This window comes from Fukomys damarensis, unplaced genomic scaffold (assembly GCF_012274545.1).
Source record: "Fukomys damarensis isolate Sample0158 unplaced genomic scaffold, DMR_v1.0_HiC HiC_scaffold_23, whole genome shotgun sequence".
In the NCBI taxonomy this organism is placed as follows: Eukaryota; Metazoa; Chordata; class Mammalia; order Rodentia; family Bathyergidae; genus Fukomys; species Fukomys damarensis.
Window position 1 is genome coordinate 11,250,895 of NW_022900935.1, and position 16,633 is coordinate 11,267,527.

General features: G+C 42.1%; 1 protein-coding gene across 2 annotated transcripts in view; it reads left to right on the plus strand.

Moving 5' to 3' along the window:
- Window positions 1–16,633, plus strand: part of Usp48 (ubiquitin specific peptidase 48) — a 77,310-nt gene that overhangs the window by 44,477 nt on the left and 16,200 nt on the right. For both annotated transcript variants that reach the window (XM_010626014.1, XM_010626015.1), the window contains exons 13-22: window positions 978–1,092; window positions 2,467–2,597; window positions 6,700–6,771; window positions 9,444–9,568; window positions 9,722–9,844; window positions 10,099–10,160; window positions 10,650–10,760; window positions 12,838–12,968; window positions 13,409–13,515; window positions 15,170–15,274. In XM_010626014.1, coding sequence (XP_010624316.1) covers window positions 978–1,092; window positions 2,467–2,597; window positions 6,700–6,771; window positions 9,444–9,568; window positions 9,722–9,844; window positions 10,099–10,160; window positions 10,650–10,760; window positions 12,838–12,968; window positions 13,409–13,515; window positions 15,170–15,274 — 1,082 coding nt within the window. The remainder of the gene's footprint in view (window positions 1–977; window positions 1,093–2,466; window positions 2,598–6,699; window positions 6,772–9,443; window positions 9,569–9,721; window positions 9,845–10,098; window positions 10,161–10,649; window positions 10,761–12,837; window positions 12,969–13,408; window positions 13,516–15,169; window positions 15,275–16,633) is intronic.

Sequence of the window (16,633 nt, forward strand, 5' to 3'; positions counted from 1 at the left end):
ACAGCGTCTCACTATCCTGTTGAGACTGACCTGGAATTCACCATGTAACCCAGACTGGTCTCAAACTCACAGCAGTCCTCTTGCCTCAGCCTCCCAACTGGTGGGATTACAGGCGTGCACCACCACGCCCGGCTCTGGATTCTATCTTCAATACACACAGCTATATATAAAACCACAAAGTGGAGCCAGGGATTTAGCTCAGTGGTGCCACCACCTGCCTTGTAAGTCCAAAGACCTGAGTTCGATCCCCAGTTCCAAAAAAAAAAGACAAACACCCCACAAATTATCTATAGTCTAGTTGGTTCTGGCTACCTGTTTAAACATTTTTTAATGTTTAATGAGAAACTCGCAACACAGGTGTCACTTCAGTCTGTAGAGGCAACTAGGGAAAATCCATGTTCCTACCATGTATCTCCAGAGTTAAATACTTTCTTCTGGTCCTGGGTAATTTGCCTGCCTCAGTAAAACTGGCCTTTAACTACATGCTTCGACCTTTCTCATGTACAGTTCTGCTTTCTAAACTTCCATTCTAAGTTCACCGTAAAGCAAGCAATAGGAAAGTCTTCCAGATTATCATATTTTAAATGATATCTAGAGCTTCCATGCCTTTTCAGTCTTGCCCTTCAGTTTTCTCCCCTACTTTAAGGATCCCTTCCACATGGACATTGATGGTTGGCTGGTATTCTGGACACCACCCCCCCTTTAATCATTTTGTTACCATCTTACCGAATTTTCATGTAAACTTTATAATATATAATTTTTGCATACCTTATCATTCCTTTTTGGGTGGATTCCTTATTACGTACCTCACAGTCTTGCTAAGTCACCAGAACAATTCCAGATTGATACCATTTTGCTGTGCTCTGTCCAATTGTACGAGGCTGTTCAATCATTGGTCTGACTTTGAAGAAGTCAAACTGTTCACTGACAGGAAGTCTGTGTGAAGGGAAGCGTAATTCACTTTCTTTTTCCTTTAGTGAAAGCACTGTGTAAGGAATGTGTAGTAGAGCGTTGTCGTGTATTGCGTCTGAAGAACCAGCTAAATGAAGATTATAAAATGGTCAATAATCTGCTAAAAGCAACAGGAAAGGGGTATGTTGCACATCCTACCTTGCTGATGATATACACTGAAAATTTTTTTGTGGTGACGGGGATTGAACTCAGGACCTTGCGCTTGCTTGTGAGGCAGGCGCTGGAGATCAGCTGAAAAAATTTTTAAAGAGGTAACAACCAAGGAACTTGAAGAAAAAGCAGAATGTGGATCTGATGTATGACCACATTAAGGGAGTATAACCCTGTGCTGTTGCATGGAATTGTACTCTGGAAAAACATCACGGTGAGCCTGTGGGTGCACACTGCTGAGGTTGAATGAAGTAGGTGTGTTAACAAATGGAACCCAGCGTAACATCCTGACCAGAAATGTCCAGGGAGTGTGGAATGTGGTGAACCCCCTCCAGAGAGTACCTCCAAACCCAGGAATGGATGGGATTTGCCATATCTGGGTTTCATTTACTTATTCTCTAAAAGATATAGCTGGCTACTTTGGACAGTTCCTTAAACAGCCTCCTGCATGTCCTAAACATGGGATACGTGTGTTTATCTGAGCACCGCTGTGCCCAGCTACAGGTACAACTATAACCCAGGCAAAGGTGCCACATGCTATAGCCCCAGCACTCTGTAAGACTGAGACAGGAGGATCCCAAAATTGAGCTCTGGATCACTTAGTGACTTAACAAGATTCTGTTTTAAAAAAAAAATTTTTTTTTAAAGGGAGGGATATATAATTTGAATTTTTGGAAACTTTAATTGTGCTGTCAACTCTGGAAAAAGTTATCCCAGTTTACTGTGTTGAGCTGGCATTGTACAGGAATTAACAGCCATACTGGTCTAGAAATGTTATTTTTTTTTTCCATTTGTACAGGGGTAATGCACTGTATTAAATGTATAAGGTCTTTATCTACATGGGCTTGATTTCATTCTTGTCCAAAGACGACAACCTTCTTTCACCGAGGGCACAGGAGTAGGTCACTGTCCTCCCACCCCACACCAAGAACCTCTATATACATTTTTTTGGTACCGGGGATCAAACTCAGGACCATGTGCTTATGAGGCAGGGAGCAGCATCACTGAGCTAAATCCCCAGCCCTAAAACCTCCAAACAAGCACTCAAAATGATAGATACCTGCAGTTCAATAGGGAGAGTGAGAATGGCCACAGCCAGGAAGTGCACCCCCCCAAAAACAACCCAGTGCTGCTGGGTGTGGTGAAACATTTGCCCAGGCGGGAGTACACAGAGTTCAAGGCCAGCCTGAACTACGTAGGGAAACCCTTTCTCAAGAAACAAAAGATGCAGTATGCACAGTTTTTAAGTTTTAGCAATTTCATTTGTCAGCGATCTTTCCAGGGATAGAAGGGAGAACATTAGGAAACATTACTTGTATGCTCTGACATTCCTCTCTTCCACAGTGATGATGGATTTTGGGTGGGCAAATCATCCTTGCGGAGTTGGCGCCAGCTAGCTCTTGAACAACTAGATGAGCAAGATGGCGATGCAGACCAAAGCAATGGGAAAATGAACGGCAACTCCTTCAGTAAAGGTAACCTGTGCATAGGAAATCTACCCTGAAGTTTAAAATTGGTTTTGCACCTGTGTAGTTATAAACACGTCCTTTATTAAACCGGAAGCTCTCAACTAGCTAAAGGCAAATAAAAAATATTTTTAAGGTATTGAAATGCAGCGAAGACTTTTCAGCTCCCATCTGAAATTCTCCTTCATAACTAAGTTCGTTTCTGGGCTCAAGCTGTATGTAGTTAGTCACATGCAAAATTAATACTCTACTCCCACCTAAACCTTTGGGAGAGGTTAGTCTGCTGCAAACCACACAATGCATTGCAAGCTCAGGACTTCTGCCCACACTGACAGGATGCCTTCTTCTGCATGCAGGTCAGGTGCATTGGGTGCTTATCACCCAGGATAACTTTTTCCTTCCAAGTTATTTGGCAGTGCCTGAGTTAAGTGCCCCTGCTTTTGGCTCATAAATTGTTACTATGAATCAACTACTAAATTTAGTTCGTTGGTTTGTTTTAGTGCTTACAAGTTAAACATTTTTAGGTCTGATAGGAAATTTAGTTTTATAAAGTTCCTTTAAGGGATTACAAGAGATCAAGACATTAAAATTATTTTGAGATTTAAAATGGAGGGCAGGGAACATAGCTTAGTGGAGCTAGCAGGATGGAAGCCTTAGCTCTATCCCCAGGACCACAAACAGGGTTTGAAAGGCAGAGCAGTGATTTCCTTTGAGGCCGACTTATTCAGAGGTTAGTTACCTCTGTGCAGCAGTCCTACGACCCTTATTTAGCGACCCATGAGCGTGCATCTCACTAAACACAAAATTTTCCCATTTTTCTTTTCTCTACCATTCATTCATTCTCTCTATCCCTCACCACTGACTGCAGTGCACCCTTGACTCAGGAACTCACTTGGTGCCAGAGAACTGGCTGTACCTCAAGTTGGCTGAGTTAATGAGATCTAGATGTTTACCTGCTCCATGCTATAGATAACCAGAGGCAGATGAAACCTAATTGACCCAAGTTGTTTGTACATAAGGCTGTTGAGGGTCCGCTGTATTTTCCCAGCCTTACTGGCATTTACATACACATGTTATTTTATTTGCTTGCTTCCATCCTTTTTTTCCCCCCTGTTTCTGTCCTGACACTGGGAATAGGGCCTTTGAACTGACCTATATATATATGCTTAGGCTTTTTTTTTTTTTTTTTTTTTGAGACAGGGTCTCACTATGTAGTTGAGACTAACCTGGAACTCACTATGTAGCTCAGGCTGGTCTCAAACTCAGTGATCCTCCTGCCTCAGTCTCCCCAGTGCCGGGATTACAGATGTGCGCCACCCTGCCCGGCCATAGCCTTTTTAGGTGGTCTTAAATTGTCCAGGTTGGGCTCAAACTTAGATCCTCCTCCCTCATTTTATCAGTGCTGGACTTAGAGGCCAATGTGAGTACACCCAACTTATATTAATTTCTTGGGTGTGTTTGGTTTTGCTTTTTTGTTTAGTTTTGCTTTTGTGGAACCAGGGATCAAGCTCAGGATTGTTTCTGAGGCAGGCATGATGCCACTGAGATACATAGCCGCCCGCCTCCCCGCCCCCCCCCGCTCTTTTTTTTTGGTACTGGTAACCTTGCAGGTGGCTGAAGCACTGAGCCAAGTACCAGGCCCCAAGCTTGGTTTTTTTTTTTTTGATACAGGCATCTCATTATTTCAGGCTGGCCTTGGACTCACTGCATGGGTCAGGCTGACCGAACTCAGCGATCCTGCCTCAGCCTTTCCTGTATTTTTTTCTCCTGTACTTTAGTATTCCTAACTTTTTGAAGTAATGGGGGGATTGTTTTGGTTTTGGTGCGAGGGATCAAAATCAGGACCTTGTGAGGGCAGTCAGTGGCACCACTGACCTAAATCCCTGGCCCTACTCTGTATTCTTGACACTTGCGCATTTTATGACTTACATATTAAACATAATTATTGGGTTTTGACCTTCCCTTGTCAACACCCTACTTTTTAAGGAAATTATATATACCAAGGTATTATTAATCTTTGTTTTGTTCTGAGTTTTTTGAGACAGGGTGTCACTGTGTAGTTGAAACTGACCTGGAACTCACTGTATAGCCCATTTCTGGTTCCAAACACACAGCGATCCTCCTGACTCAGCCTGGGGAGTGCTGGGATTACAGGCGTACGCTACCACGACCAGCTGAGGGACTATTAATCTTAAGATGCTTGATCTGTGTTCTTGGTTTGGTTTGGTGATGGAGATTAAACCCAGGGCCTATGCATGCCAAGACCATGCTCTACCACTGTGTAGCACCCTTAGCCTTCTGAGCTATGTTTTTAGTTTTTTAGGTTAGTAAGTTTTCCTTAATATTTTGTTACACTGTATAATTTGTGAGCCTAGCATTACTGTCACTTTATTGTCTTGCCATTTGCAAGATGATACTGCAGTTGTAGTGGTATGGTGTGGGCTAGTGCAAGAAGTATTTATTTGCTGCTGTTTAGAGCCTCTGTGTTTCCTCATTTTAGGTAAAGTTGGATACCATAAAAGAAAGTGCCTTCATGTTGGCCTGGTTTTAAAAATATTTTTCATGTTTTCAGGGTAATATGCTTCTGGTCTCCTTTGCTCATTCAAAAGTTTTAAAAGCTTTAAGATGTGGACATGTAACAATGCAAGAACTTGAACAGCCCTCCCACGAGACATAATCCCCGAGTATAGTGGCTTTTTATGAAGGAGCTCATAGAAGGCACAGCTTTGTCTCTCTGGCAAAATATTCGGCTCTTTTTGTGGAGTGGTGCATTTTTTTGTGTAGATATCCTACACTAATCTAAATGCTTATCTCAGCTTGTACGCCGTGGCTCACATTCAGTGAGCCTCCTTGGGTGTTCTTGCACCTACCTCTTTGCATATTTTTCAGACTATTTCAGATGAAATTCTTTAAAGTTGTGTCAGACTTAAGCTGATTTATAATTGTTACATGATGAAACACCTTGGTGCATATTGGTCTCCTTTAGAAAATACATCAAAGCCTTATTTTCGTCATGCTGTTATGTGATGTAGAGTATATATCGGTCACCAGTCTTGAGCACTCATACATGAAAATGAATAAACAGTGCTGAGACCTAGGTTTTCCAAAACTATTGGTTATGTCCTCATTTGAGAAGTTGTCTTTTTGTGTTGTTGACACAGATGGATGGGGATGGGATGGTTTGGCCACATGTGGTTTTTGCATTACTGAGAATTTAAGCTAAATCCCTGTACATGCCAGGCAAGTACTGTCCTTGAGCTACAACCTCACCTGTAGTTGAGCATTTTCAGTGGTTAGTAAATGCTATTTGAATATATTATTTGCTTTAAAGATGTGTTAGGGTGCTTAATCTGGAAAACCCACAGATAACTGCCTTAATCTCTCAGATTTTGTGTTCCTGTTACACAAAACTACAAATGGGAGTGACATACTGGAAACTTAGGAAAAGCAGAAAATAGAAGGAAAATGTTAATGCAAAAAGCCACAGTCTCATTCTGTGTAATGTTTCCCATTAAAGTTTAATGCCTTAGAGCTTCTGTTGAGCCTTTACTAAAGCACATAGGTAAAAATGACACAACATGAAGATGACTGACTTTGGTTTATGAAATTAGAACGACATGGAAATTATATTTAAATCTGCACAAAAAGGCACATTTTCTTGCATAACCTAAATCTTCAAGTTAAATGTCACAGAGGCGCTTTTCTTTCCTTTTAAGGGAAAAAAATTAAAACACCTAGCAGAACCGCAGAGGAATCATCTGGATCTCACTTTCACAATGGAATAGCTAGTTGAGGTGGGGCTCGCAGGTGATCCCAGCACTGTGAAAGGTTACGGCAGGTTGATGTCAGCTTTCAGGTCAGCTTGAGCTGACCATGTCTCTGAATATCAAAAGAAGTTGAACATGGTGGTGCACAGCTGTGGTCTCAGTATTGAGATGGCTGAGGCAGGAGGGTAGGAGTTTACTGTCAGTCTGAATTTCACAGCTAGACCCTTAGGAAACAAACAAACAAACAAATAAATACCAAAGCAAAACAAATTGTGGAGTACTATACATGCTGCTTGAATTTCTCGATGCAATAATTAGAGCAATTATCATCTGCTTTTCTTTAGATGAATCAAAGGAAGAAAGAAAAGAAGAGGAGGAAGAATTAAACTTTAATGAAGACATTCTGTGTCCACACGGTAAGCTGGAATCACAAACCTGTTGTTCGGCGGACTGCACCATATCATAAATAGGCATTTTGTTAGCCTAACTGGATCTGGGGAGAAGAATTGGTTTTGTGTACTGTGCTGTGCTTGGTGTTTCCATCCTCTTACCCTATGCAGCTGTTAGTTTCTACCACCTGGTGTTGTATGAGGGCTTCCCGCCTTTTTCACTCAAAATGATGTAAAGTCTCTCCAATGTGAGATAGATTCTAAGTCTCTGAGGTGCCGAGGCTGGCCTGTGATCCTTGTGATTTACTTTTGAACTTGAGTTCCTCATGCAACAGCCTCCCAGAGTGCTGATCTTGTACGTGCATGCTGGTAAAACCCTACATAAATGTGATTTTAAAAATCACTTCTGGCAGGCTGGGAGGACATAGCTTAGTGATACAGCACTTGCTGGCTTAGGTGAGACCCTGAGTTATGTCCCTGAGTGCCACCCACCACCACCACCGCTTGTATCTGTAATTCCTTTTGGCTTGTTTTTGGATATATTGTGGCAGTGTCACCCAGACTGGCGGCAAACTGCTTAAGCCAACAAGCAATCCTAGAACAGCAAGGAATAGTTATACACCAGCATAGCTGTCATTTGAAAATGTTCGTGTTGAATTACATTTTCAATGGCTCTTCAGTAGGAGCACAGATTTTTTTTTTTAAGGTTCCCTTTTTCAGATGCTCTGTGACCCAATCAGCTGCAGTTTGGACTGGGTTTTGGTAGTAAATGGCCTGTTTATCCAGACTCCGAACTCAGTGCTAAGTTGATTTCTGTGCTTACTGGAAGACTGTTTTCATCATTAGACTATTACGTTTGGTGAATTAAAGCTATCCTGATCGTTTGTTTTTGTTTTTTTTTGGTACTAGGGATTGAACTCAGGACCTTCCACTTGTGAGGCAGGTGGCGGTACCACTGAGCTAAATCCCTGGCTGGTTTACGCTCTTTTTGAAGATACTGTTGATTTTGTGAATTTAAATTGACTTTCTCTTTTCCAATTTAAAAATGTTATTTATTGGGAGCAATTCTAATCTCTACAAATTCGTACGTGATAGGTATCCCCACAGTACTTGTGGAATTCTCTGCCTATTGGGTGGGGGGGGTGCTGTGTGTCCAGCCCAGGTTTTCACCTGTGCTAAGCAAGCGCTGAGCTACTATCCGTAGCCCCTCTGCTGACTTACCTATTAAGTCATTTGTGCTTGTATTATTGTTCCTTTCATTTTCTCTCTTCTTTGAATCAAATGGAATTGTACCACACACATATAAGGAAACAGTCCTCTTTCATGTTTTTTGATACTGGGGAATGAACCTAGGGCCTTTACACTGACCTACATATCCAGCCCCGTTTAGGTGGTTTTCACATTAGATTGATTCACTAAGTTGAATGGGCTGCCGTTGAAATTGAGGTCTTTGTGCATCAACCTCTCCACACCCATGGTTCTGGGGATCAAATCTAGGGCCTTGATTATGCTAGAAAAGTGCTCTGCCAAGGAGCTACAACTCCAGCCCACTGCTTCCAGAAAAAAAAGGTAAACTACTCAAATATTATACAGTAATTGTCATGGAGTCCTTTGTGCTAAATTAGGTCATGAAAATCTACCTGTGCCTACATTGTATTTCTCCATAAGGATGTACTCATGGGGTTAAAGAATCCAATTAAATTTATTCCCTTTTTTGATGTCTTATTTATATCTGAGGATAGGCATGTTGGAGTAAGTGTTCATGGCCTCCAAGGAAATTTAAATGAATAGCTTTACAAGGAAAATTGTATTATGACCCAGATTTCCTTGGTAATAAGTTTATTAAGGTAAAATTAATTTTTTGAGATTATTCAAACAAGAGGAAATATTAAAAGTTAAGAAGCTGTACTGTTGAGGTAATAGAAATTACAGGGAGTAGATTAAACAGACCGAATTTCATGAGCCAGCTTTGTTTTTTTTGCATTTCATGGAGATCCTGGACAGTCATCATTGTGATCCTCAGGTTATGTGCAGTGAAGTTCATTGTACCTAAGTAAATAGTGAGTCAACTGGGCATGGGGTGCACACCTGTAATCCCGGCACCAGAGGATTGCCACAAGTTGGAGACCAACCTGGAGTACATAGTAAGATCCTGTCTCAAAACAAACAAACACGCTGGGGATTTATACTCAGTGGTGCCGAGGTCCCAAGTTCCATCCCTGGTACAAACAAACAAGCAAAGAAACACTTTTTAAAAATTGTAAACTAGGGAGGGGCTATGTGATTGTAGCCTTCTATGATCTTGAATTTTCCTGAGATAGTCTGAGAATAGACTAGGTGGGCATTAGTAGCATTATTCGTCTCTTGAATCTTTGTAGCCTCAACCTTAGATTAAGGAGTTAAGATTGATATTGATAGCTTTCTTCTTTAGAATTACAATGAAATTAGACACTTAGAGAATTTTTCTCTGTATGTGCTCATGTATATAAGGAACCAGGAACAAACCAAAGAGACTATTGGAAATAAGGAGAAAAAGAACATTTAGGATTTTTCACCAATCTAAGAAGTACTATGCAGGAAATAGATTTGGGGAAATATTTTTGTGTTTAAGAAGTATGAGATACTGACTTTTTCCCCTACCCATTTTACTCTTGCAATTCATTCCTTTTTTAAGCGGCTTATTCCTTTTGTAAACTCAGGAGAATTGTGCATCTCTGAAAATGAAAGAAGGCTGGTTTCTAAAGAGGCGTGGAGCAAACTGCAACAGTACTTCCCGAAGGCTCCCGAGTTTCCGAGTTGCAGAGAATGCTGTTCGCAGTGCAAGGTACTGAGCTCTGTGCCAACATTGTGGAACGGCACACCGCCTCCCTGAGCAACTTCCCAGGAGAGTTAAACCTGCGCTCCTAATGGGGGTGGAAGGAGGCGGCGAGCCATGACCTGTCGTCAGGAGACAGCTGACTGCTTAATTTTCTCCCAGATCTTAGAAAGAGAAGGGGAAGAAAACGAAGCCTTACATAAGATGATCGCAAATGAGCAAAAGACTTCTCTTCCGAATCTCTTCCAGGACAAAAACAGACCGTGTCTCAGTCACTGGCCAGAGGTATAATGATTCCCACAAGGGAAGAAATCAATCCTCCACTTTTTTTAAAAAAATGACTTTGCCAAATTCCTGATGAGGGGCGTTTTTCCAGACTAGCCAAGAGCATCTTATTTATGTGTTCAGTTACCTAAACTTGGTAGGGTGCTCTGTTTCCATTGATTCCAAGTTTCGAGGGAGGAAGACCTCATATTTATCATAGGGAGTGTGAATTATGGAGGTTATTAATGTGTTCCTTTGTGTGCTTTGTATTCCAGGATACGGATGTCCTCTACATCGTGTCACAGTTCTTTGTAGAAGAATGGCGGAAATTTGTTAGGTAGAAATGAGAAATTTCTCTTGGGGGCTGACTGCACTTTTTTCTAAGAAGTCATGGACTTGATGTTCTTTGTCATCTGTTCTTTTCCTTCCTCCCTTTTCCTTGCTTGCCCTCCCTCCCTCCTTCCCGTTCTTCCTCCTCCTTGGAATGGAGATGGAACTCAGTACCCTGTGCTTGCCAGGCTCAGTGCCACTGAGCTACATCCCCAGACCTTTCTTGGTTATCTTAACTGTCATGCACTGAAAGCTAATTGCAAGAAATATATATTTAATTACTAATATCCTTTTATCCATATTCCTGTTTATTTTGTGTGTGGGGGTTTTGTTGGGGGCCCAGGGATCAAACAAACTTGGTAATGTTCTGCTTGTGAGCCAGGTGGTGGAACAGCCGAGCTGAATCCCGGCCCCTATCCATATTTTGAAAGAATTATTTTAAAAACTTCCCTTCTGCAGTAGTGAGATTTATATTTATCTTTTGTCTCATACACAGAAAACCTACAAGATGTAGTCCTGTGTCATCGGTTGGAAATAGTGCCCTTCTGTGTCCCCATGGGGGGCTTATGTTTACATTTGCTTCCATGACCAAAGAAGATTCTAAACTGTGAGTTTTTTCTCTTCATGTGATTTTGTTTCTAATGCTTAATAAGATATGCTTAGAGAAATGCCCCCCAGTGTAAGCTGTCCGTTCTAAGATTGTAGTAGTCCTTCACTGGATCATGAGCTTTCCCCTTTTGTGTCCTCTATTAGAGTGAGTAATTGTCTTTAAAGAAACAGACAGACTGCTTCTGCAGACATGGCGCGAGGCTGTGTGTGTGTGTGTGTGTGTGTGCGCGCGCGCGCGCGTGCAGGGGATCAAACTGGGGTCCTTCTGCTCGCGAGGCAGGCACCAGAACCACTGAGGTAAATCCCTGCCCGAGAGGCTGTTGTTTTCTTATGCTCATTCCTTGGCATTCATGTCTTCTCCTTCTCCCCAGGCCACTGGCAGCCAGCAGCTTGTCTATAGGCAGACCTCTGTTCCACATTCACAAAATCAAAATAGTCTTGGTATTCCTGCATCTGCCAAGCCTGAGAAAATAAAGAACATAAGAGAGCAGTTGAGGGCCAGGGATTTAGCTCAGTGTTGCCACCTCCTGCTTTGCAAGCTCAAGGTCCTAAGTGTGATCCCTGCACCAAAATGAGCCAGTCATCTGCAATTCTAAGGTCTTGAAATTTCACTCCAACTCTCAAGTGTCTCCGAAAAGACTCATCTGTGAACCTTACCCTTGATATTGCTGTTTTACTTTGTAAAATAATGTTAAGCAATTGTCTAAGAAAAGATCATTGTTTGCCTCCAACATTGCTAGAAAGCCATGGAGGGAAAAAAGGAACATAGAAATTACCTGGCTGGGGGTGTGGCTCAGCAGCAGAGAACTTGCCCGAAATGTGTGAAGCTCTGAATTTGATCCCAAGTGCTTAAAAGGAAATAAATTCTCTTTGAACCAAGCTCAATGACAGTTTGCCATCCATATTTCTTTTCTTTTTATCCTTTGGTACTAGGATTTGAAATTGGGACCTTGTGCTTGTGAGGCAGGTGGCAGCACCATTGAGCTAAATCCCTGACCGTTGTTATTCACATTTCAAAACATTAAGATCATTGGGCTGGGGATTTAGCTTCTTAGTGGTGCCACTGCCTGCCTCACAAGCGCAAGGTCCCAAGCTCGATCCCCGGCACCAAAAAAACAAACAAATACTAGGATCGTTTAAAGTAACACAAGAGTTAAAATAATGTTCTCCTAGGTTTTTCCCCAGCTCTTCTCCATCCCTCACTCCCTTCTTTCCATTCTTCCTTTTGTTAATATTGGGATTTTCTTTGAGACAGGGTCTCACTATGTAGTTGAGACTGACCTGAAACTCACTATGTAGCCCAGGCTGGTCTTGAACTCCCAGTGATCCTCCTGCCTCAGCCTCCTGAGTGCTGGGATTACAGGCATGTGCCACCACAAAGGGCTCTTTTTGTTATTTTAAGTGTACATTCAGGGAAACATCTGACAAACAAGTGTGTGGGTGTGTGTCTGTGTGTGTACGTACTATCAGGTTTTTTTAATAGTGACAATTCAAATTAACTGAAGGCTTCTGAATATTTTATCCTCTCATCAATTGCTACCTTTCTCTCCCTCTGTTTATTTTGAGCCAGTGTCTTGCTATTATTTCAGTCTTGCCTTGAACCCAACTAAGTAGCCCAGGCTGGAACTCAGAGCAGTCCTGCCTCAGCCTCCCAAGTGGCATTGCAGGCATGCACCACCATGCCTGGCTCCCCTGTACCTCTCAAAGTAACCACTGTCCTGAATTTGCAGGTTATCTGCCTCAGAAAATAGTCCTTTGTAAAGAAACACATAAAAATGTCATATATTAAAACTTTATATAAATGGCATTTTACTGTATTTGTCCTCCAGCTAACTTATTTTAGCATCAACTTATGTTTTCGTGTTTAATAATGTTTATTTAATCATGCCTTATTTTTAACAGCTTCTCTAACATTCCTTTGTAGGAAAAAGTCCTTTTATGCTAGTGCATCTTTACCCTCCCGTGTCTTTACATGAGATAATGGGTTATACTGTTTTGGCTTGGTGGCGCTGATGGATTTCATTAGTGTTCTTAATCGCCATGTGTCTTAAGGCATGTTGTGTTTTCTTGCACAGTATAGCTCTGATATGGCCCAGCGAGTGGCAGATGATACAAAAGCTGTTTGTTGTGGATCATACAATTAAAATCACAAGAATTGAAGTGGGAGATGTAAACCCTTCAGAAACACAGTATATTTCTGAACCTAGTAAGTTTTAACATTGTATCTGGTTTCCACACTTGACATTTAGGGCCAGGGATTTAGCTCAGTGGTTTGGCTGCCTGCCTGGTAAGCACAAGGTCCCGATTTTGATCACCAGTACCCTCCCCCAAGTTGACATTTGATGTGCGAAAGAAGAGTGTCAATATTGTATTATTTGCCTAAAATTAAACTCATGAGGCTGGGACTCATCTGTGGTTAAGCCCCTGGATTCATCCTGTAGTGCCGAAAAAAGCAGTCATTTCATGGCAGCCCGGGTTCCCTAGGTAGGAACTGTCTGTGACTTGTGCACAGTAAATGAGTCACCCCACATTTATGTCTGCACGGAACAGTTTAGAACGGTCACCATACTGTACATGTGACTGCTGTGTTTCCACCTTTAGTTCTTCAACAGCGATTCCTCAGCCCCCTGTGCTTTACTGTTTTAGAGCTCTGTCCAGAGTGCAGAGAAGGCCTACTTTGCCAGCAGCAGAGGGACCTGCGGGAGTACACTCAGGCCACCATCTACGTCCACAAAGTGGTAGACAATAAAAAGGTACTGGTTCCCATGACTAGCAATGGTGACTCTTCCTATTTGACTTGCTGTTGTATTTTTCACTGGACTGCTTGGGACTGGAGATTTGTTTCCTTAGACTTAGAATTGGACAGAGTCGAAAGCGAATAGTTATGTGTGTGATTTGGCCTGTCATCGATTTGATGCATGCATCTGAATGTCAGGTGTGGGCCAAGGATGGTCTTGGTGCTGGGGTCACAATGATGGGTATGACAGACTGAGCTCATCCACCCATGCATGGATTTCACACAAGGACAAGGATGTGAATGAAGCGCATCTGGCAGGGTAGAGCAAGAGGCAGATGGAAGTGAAGGTTGCAGTGCCAGAGAGGGAGGAGAAAGGGAGGTCATCATAGAGGAGATCATCTGAGCACTCCCTGTCAGGGACGAAGCGTGGGACAAGTATTCTAGCAAACAGGCCAAGGAGGTTAGCCTAATGTGCCCAAGGAGCATAGGGTGAATCACAGAAAATTCTCTGGCCAGGACTGGTGAAATGGACATGTGGTGCCATCCACTTGAGCAGCTGAGGCAGAAGGATCCCAGGCCCAGGGCTTCAAGACCTCCCTGGGAAACATAGCTAGCCCAGATGGAAACAGAAGTTTGCTGGGGATGACCGCAGATGTATTTCGGTGGAGGGCACTTGCCTGAGTTCCATCCACATCATCAATCACAGGGTTTGGGGCTTAAAAACAAAGTAGAATACATTTTGTTTGCTGGTTATCAGTTTTGCAAGGGCAACTTAAAATTATCTTGTATGTATCTACAGTTCTGTGGCACAGAAACCTGTCTCCTAATTTGATGAGAAAAAAAAATTAATGAATACAAGTATCTTTCCCCTGAAGTTTCCTCAAATCGTTTTCACACCCTTTAATACATGTACACAGTGGTATCTTGTATGAAATAGTATCCACTTTAGTTGATATTTCAAATTTAATTTTTTTGGTACCAGGGATTGAACTCGGGTCCTTGCACTTGCAAGGCAGGCCACTGAACCACTGAGCTAAATCCCCAGCCCTCAAATTTAAAATTAATATCACTACTTCACAATGGTACAGGGAAATAGTCCTTCATTCTCATTGTCTCTCTCTGCAATGCTGAGGTAGCAAGTCAGAACTTAATGTTTAAGCAAGCATTGTACCTCTGAGCTATATCACCAGCCCTTTTAATTTTTGACATTTGAGTCAGTCTTACTAGGTTGCTCAGGTTCATCTTGAATTTGAGATCTTGTCTTAGTGTCCATAGTAGCCGGGATTGCAGACATGCCCAGCTTTTCCTTCTCATTTCTTAAGGAGATCTGTGACTCCCATCACCCAAGCAGTATCAGTATTTGATTGAAAAGGCCTGACAAGGTTTCGAGTGCCTTTGAATTTCTGCTAAAGAACATTATACAAGCCTTATAATACCTGCTCATCAGAGACGTCTAATATTGAATACATTTGAGTATTTGCAGGGCTGAACATGAAAAGAATAAAAAACACACCATAGGATTCTTGGTCCAACCTTCCCACCTGTTATTTCCCCACGAGAAAGGTGACTTCCTCACATAGGTTGCAAGCCACAGGTTTGTGCATCCCAGTAGCCCGCCTTCCTGGGTGCTGACCCTGACCTGGTTTTCTTTCTCATCCCGGCACATTCAGGTAATGAAGGATTCAGCTCCAGAGCTGAATGTGAGCAGTTCTGAGACAGAAGAGGACAAGGAAGAAGCTAAACCAGATGGAGAAAAAGACCCAGATTTTAATCAAGTACGTGTTGAAGCTGCTTTTTATTCAGAACAAGGAGAGTGTGATCGCTCATCCTCTTACATCCCTCCAGGCCTGTGGGCATCTCTGTACCCTCTGTGGGATGTTACTTCTCTGCTCATTCTCTTGTTTCTCCTTTTCTGTAACCTTAGGTTCGGGGCATGCCACAGCTGTCCTGAAAGTCTCATGAAAAGCCACAGACCACATTTCCTCCAGAATTAATAAATTTCTTCTACACTTTTCTAAGAATTGCTAAAGTTCAATGTAAGAAAAATTTTAAAACAGCAAAACAAGTCTCATATCGGTATATTTTAAAAATCACGGAATCTTTTTACGTATGAAGAAATTTAATTCACTCAGATTCTGACGTAACAGAATGAACGGTAGCCTTCGTAATGGCGTACATAGAAGAGATTGTTGTCTCTGTGGTGCACGATCAGATCAGCTGATGAATTAATCTTTTTATTGAAATTGACTTTGCTGTTCAAATTTTCTAACCCTCTCCTAAGAAAACTTATGAAAACGGTAGAGTGTGTTTGGACATTCTATGGTGTAGATAGGCCTCAGGATGGTGGAAAGTCAGACCATTGTGTTCCTAGCATATCCCTTAGATATTTTAAATTCAAAGTTTGGCTTTTAATGGATGAAATGTCTTTTTTATCCCTACAGTAAGGCAGGCAGATTACCGTTAACGTTCTCCCTAAACGAGTGTCAGGATGGCCATCTGATCTGCTGTGTCTGTTACTGACAGACGTATCTGAGCTTCTGAACCTGTTTGTACCCCCTGGCACCATTACTTCATTTTCGGCATTAAGAAAGTCAAGACACTTGGTCTTCCTAAGGCAGATAAATGTTCCTTGTGGTTTCCCATTTGCTGTAAAGGAATATGGAACATTTGTTTTCTATGTATTGTTGGACTTTTCTTAAAAGTAACCTTAGAATACCTGTTAAAGAGCAGAACCGTGCAGTTTTATGCACCAGTCTGCTGGCGGTTATCAGTCTTTGGGTTCAAGTTGTGCTACTGAATTTGAAATTGATTCTATCAAAACAGGGGAGCCCTTTCCTGGAGCTTCAGCTATATCTATGTATTCTGTACAAATCACAGATTTTCAGTCTTGGTGGGTGAATTTATTTATTTATGGTACTGGGGATTGAACTTGGGGTCCTTGCGCTTGCAAGGCAGGCAGCGGCAACACTGAGCTAAATCCCCAGCCCTGCTGTTTTTGTTTTTTGTTTTTTTGTTTTGTTTTGTTTTGTTTTGTTTGTTGAGACAGGGTCTCACTATGTAGTTCAGACTGCCCTGGAACTCACTGTGTAGCCCAGGCTGGTCGAACTCACAGAGATCCTCCTGCCTCCTGCCTC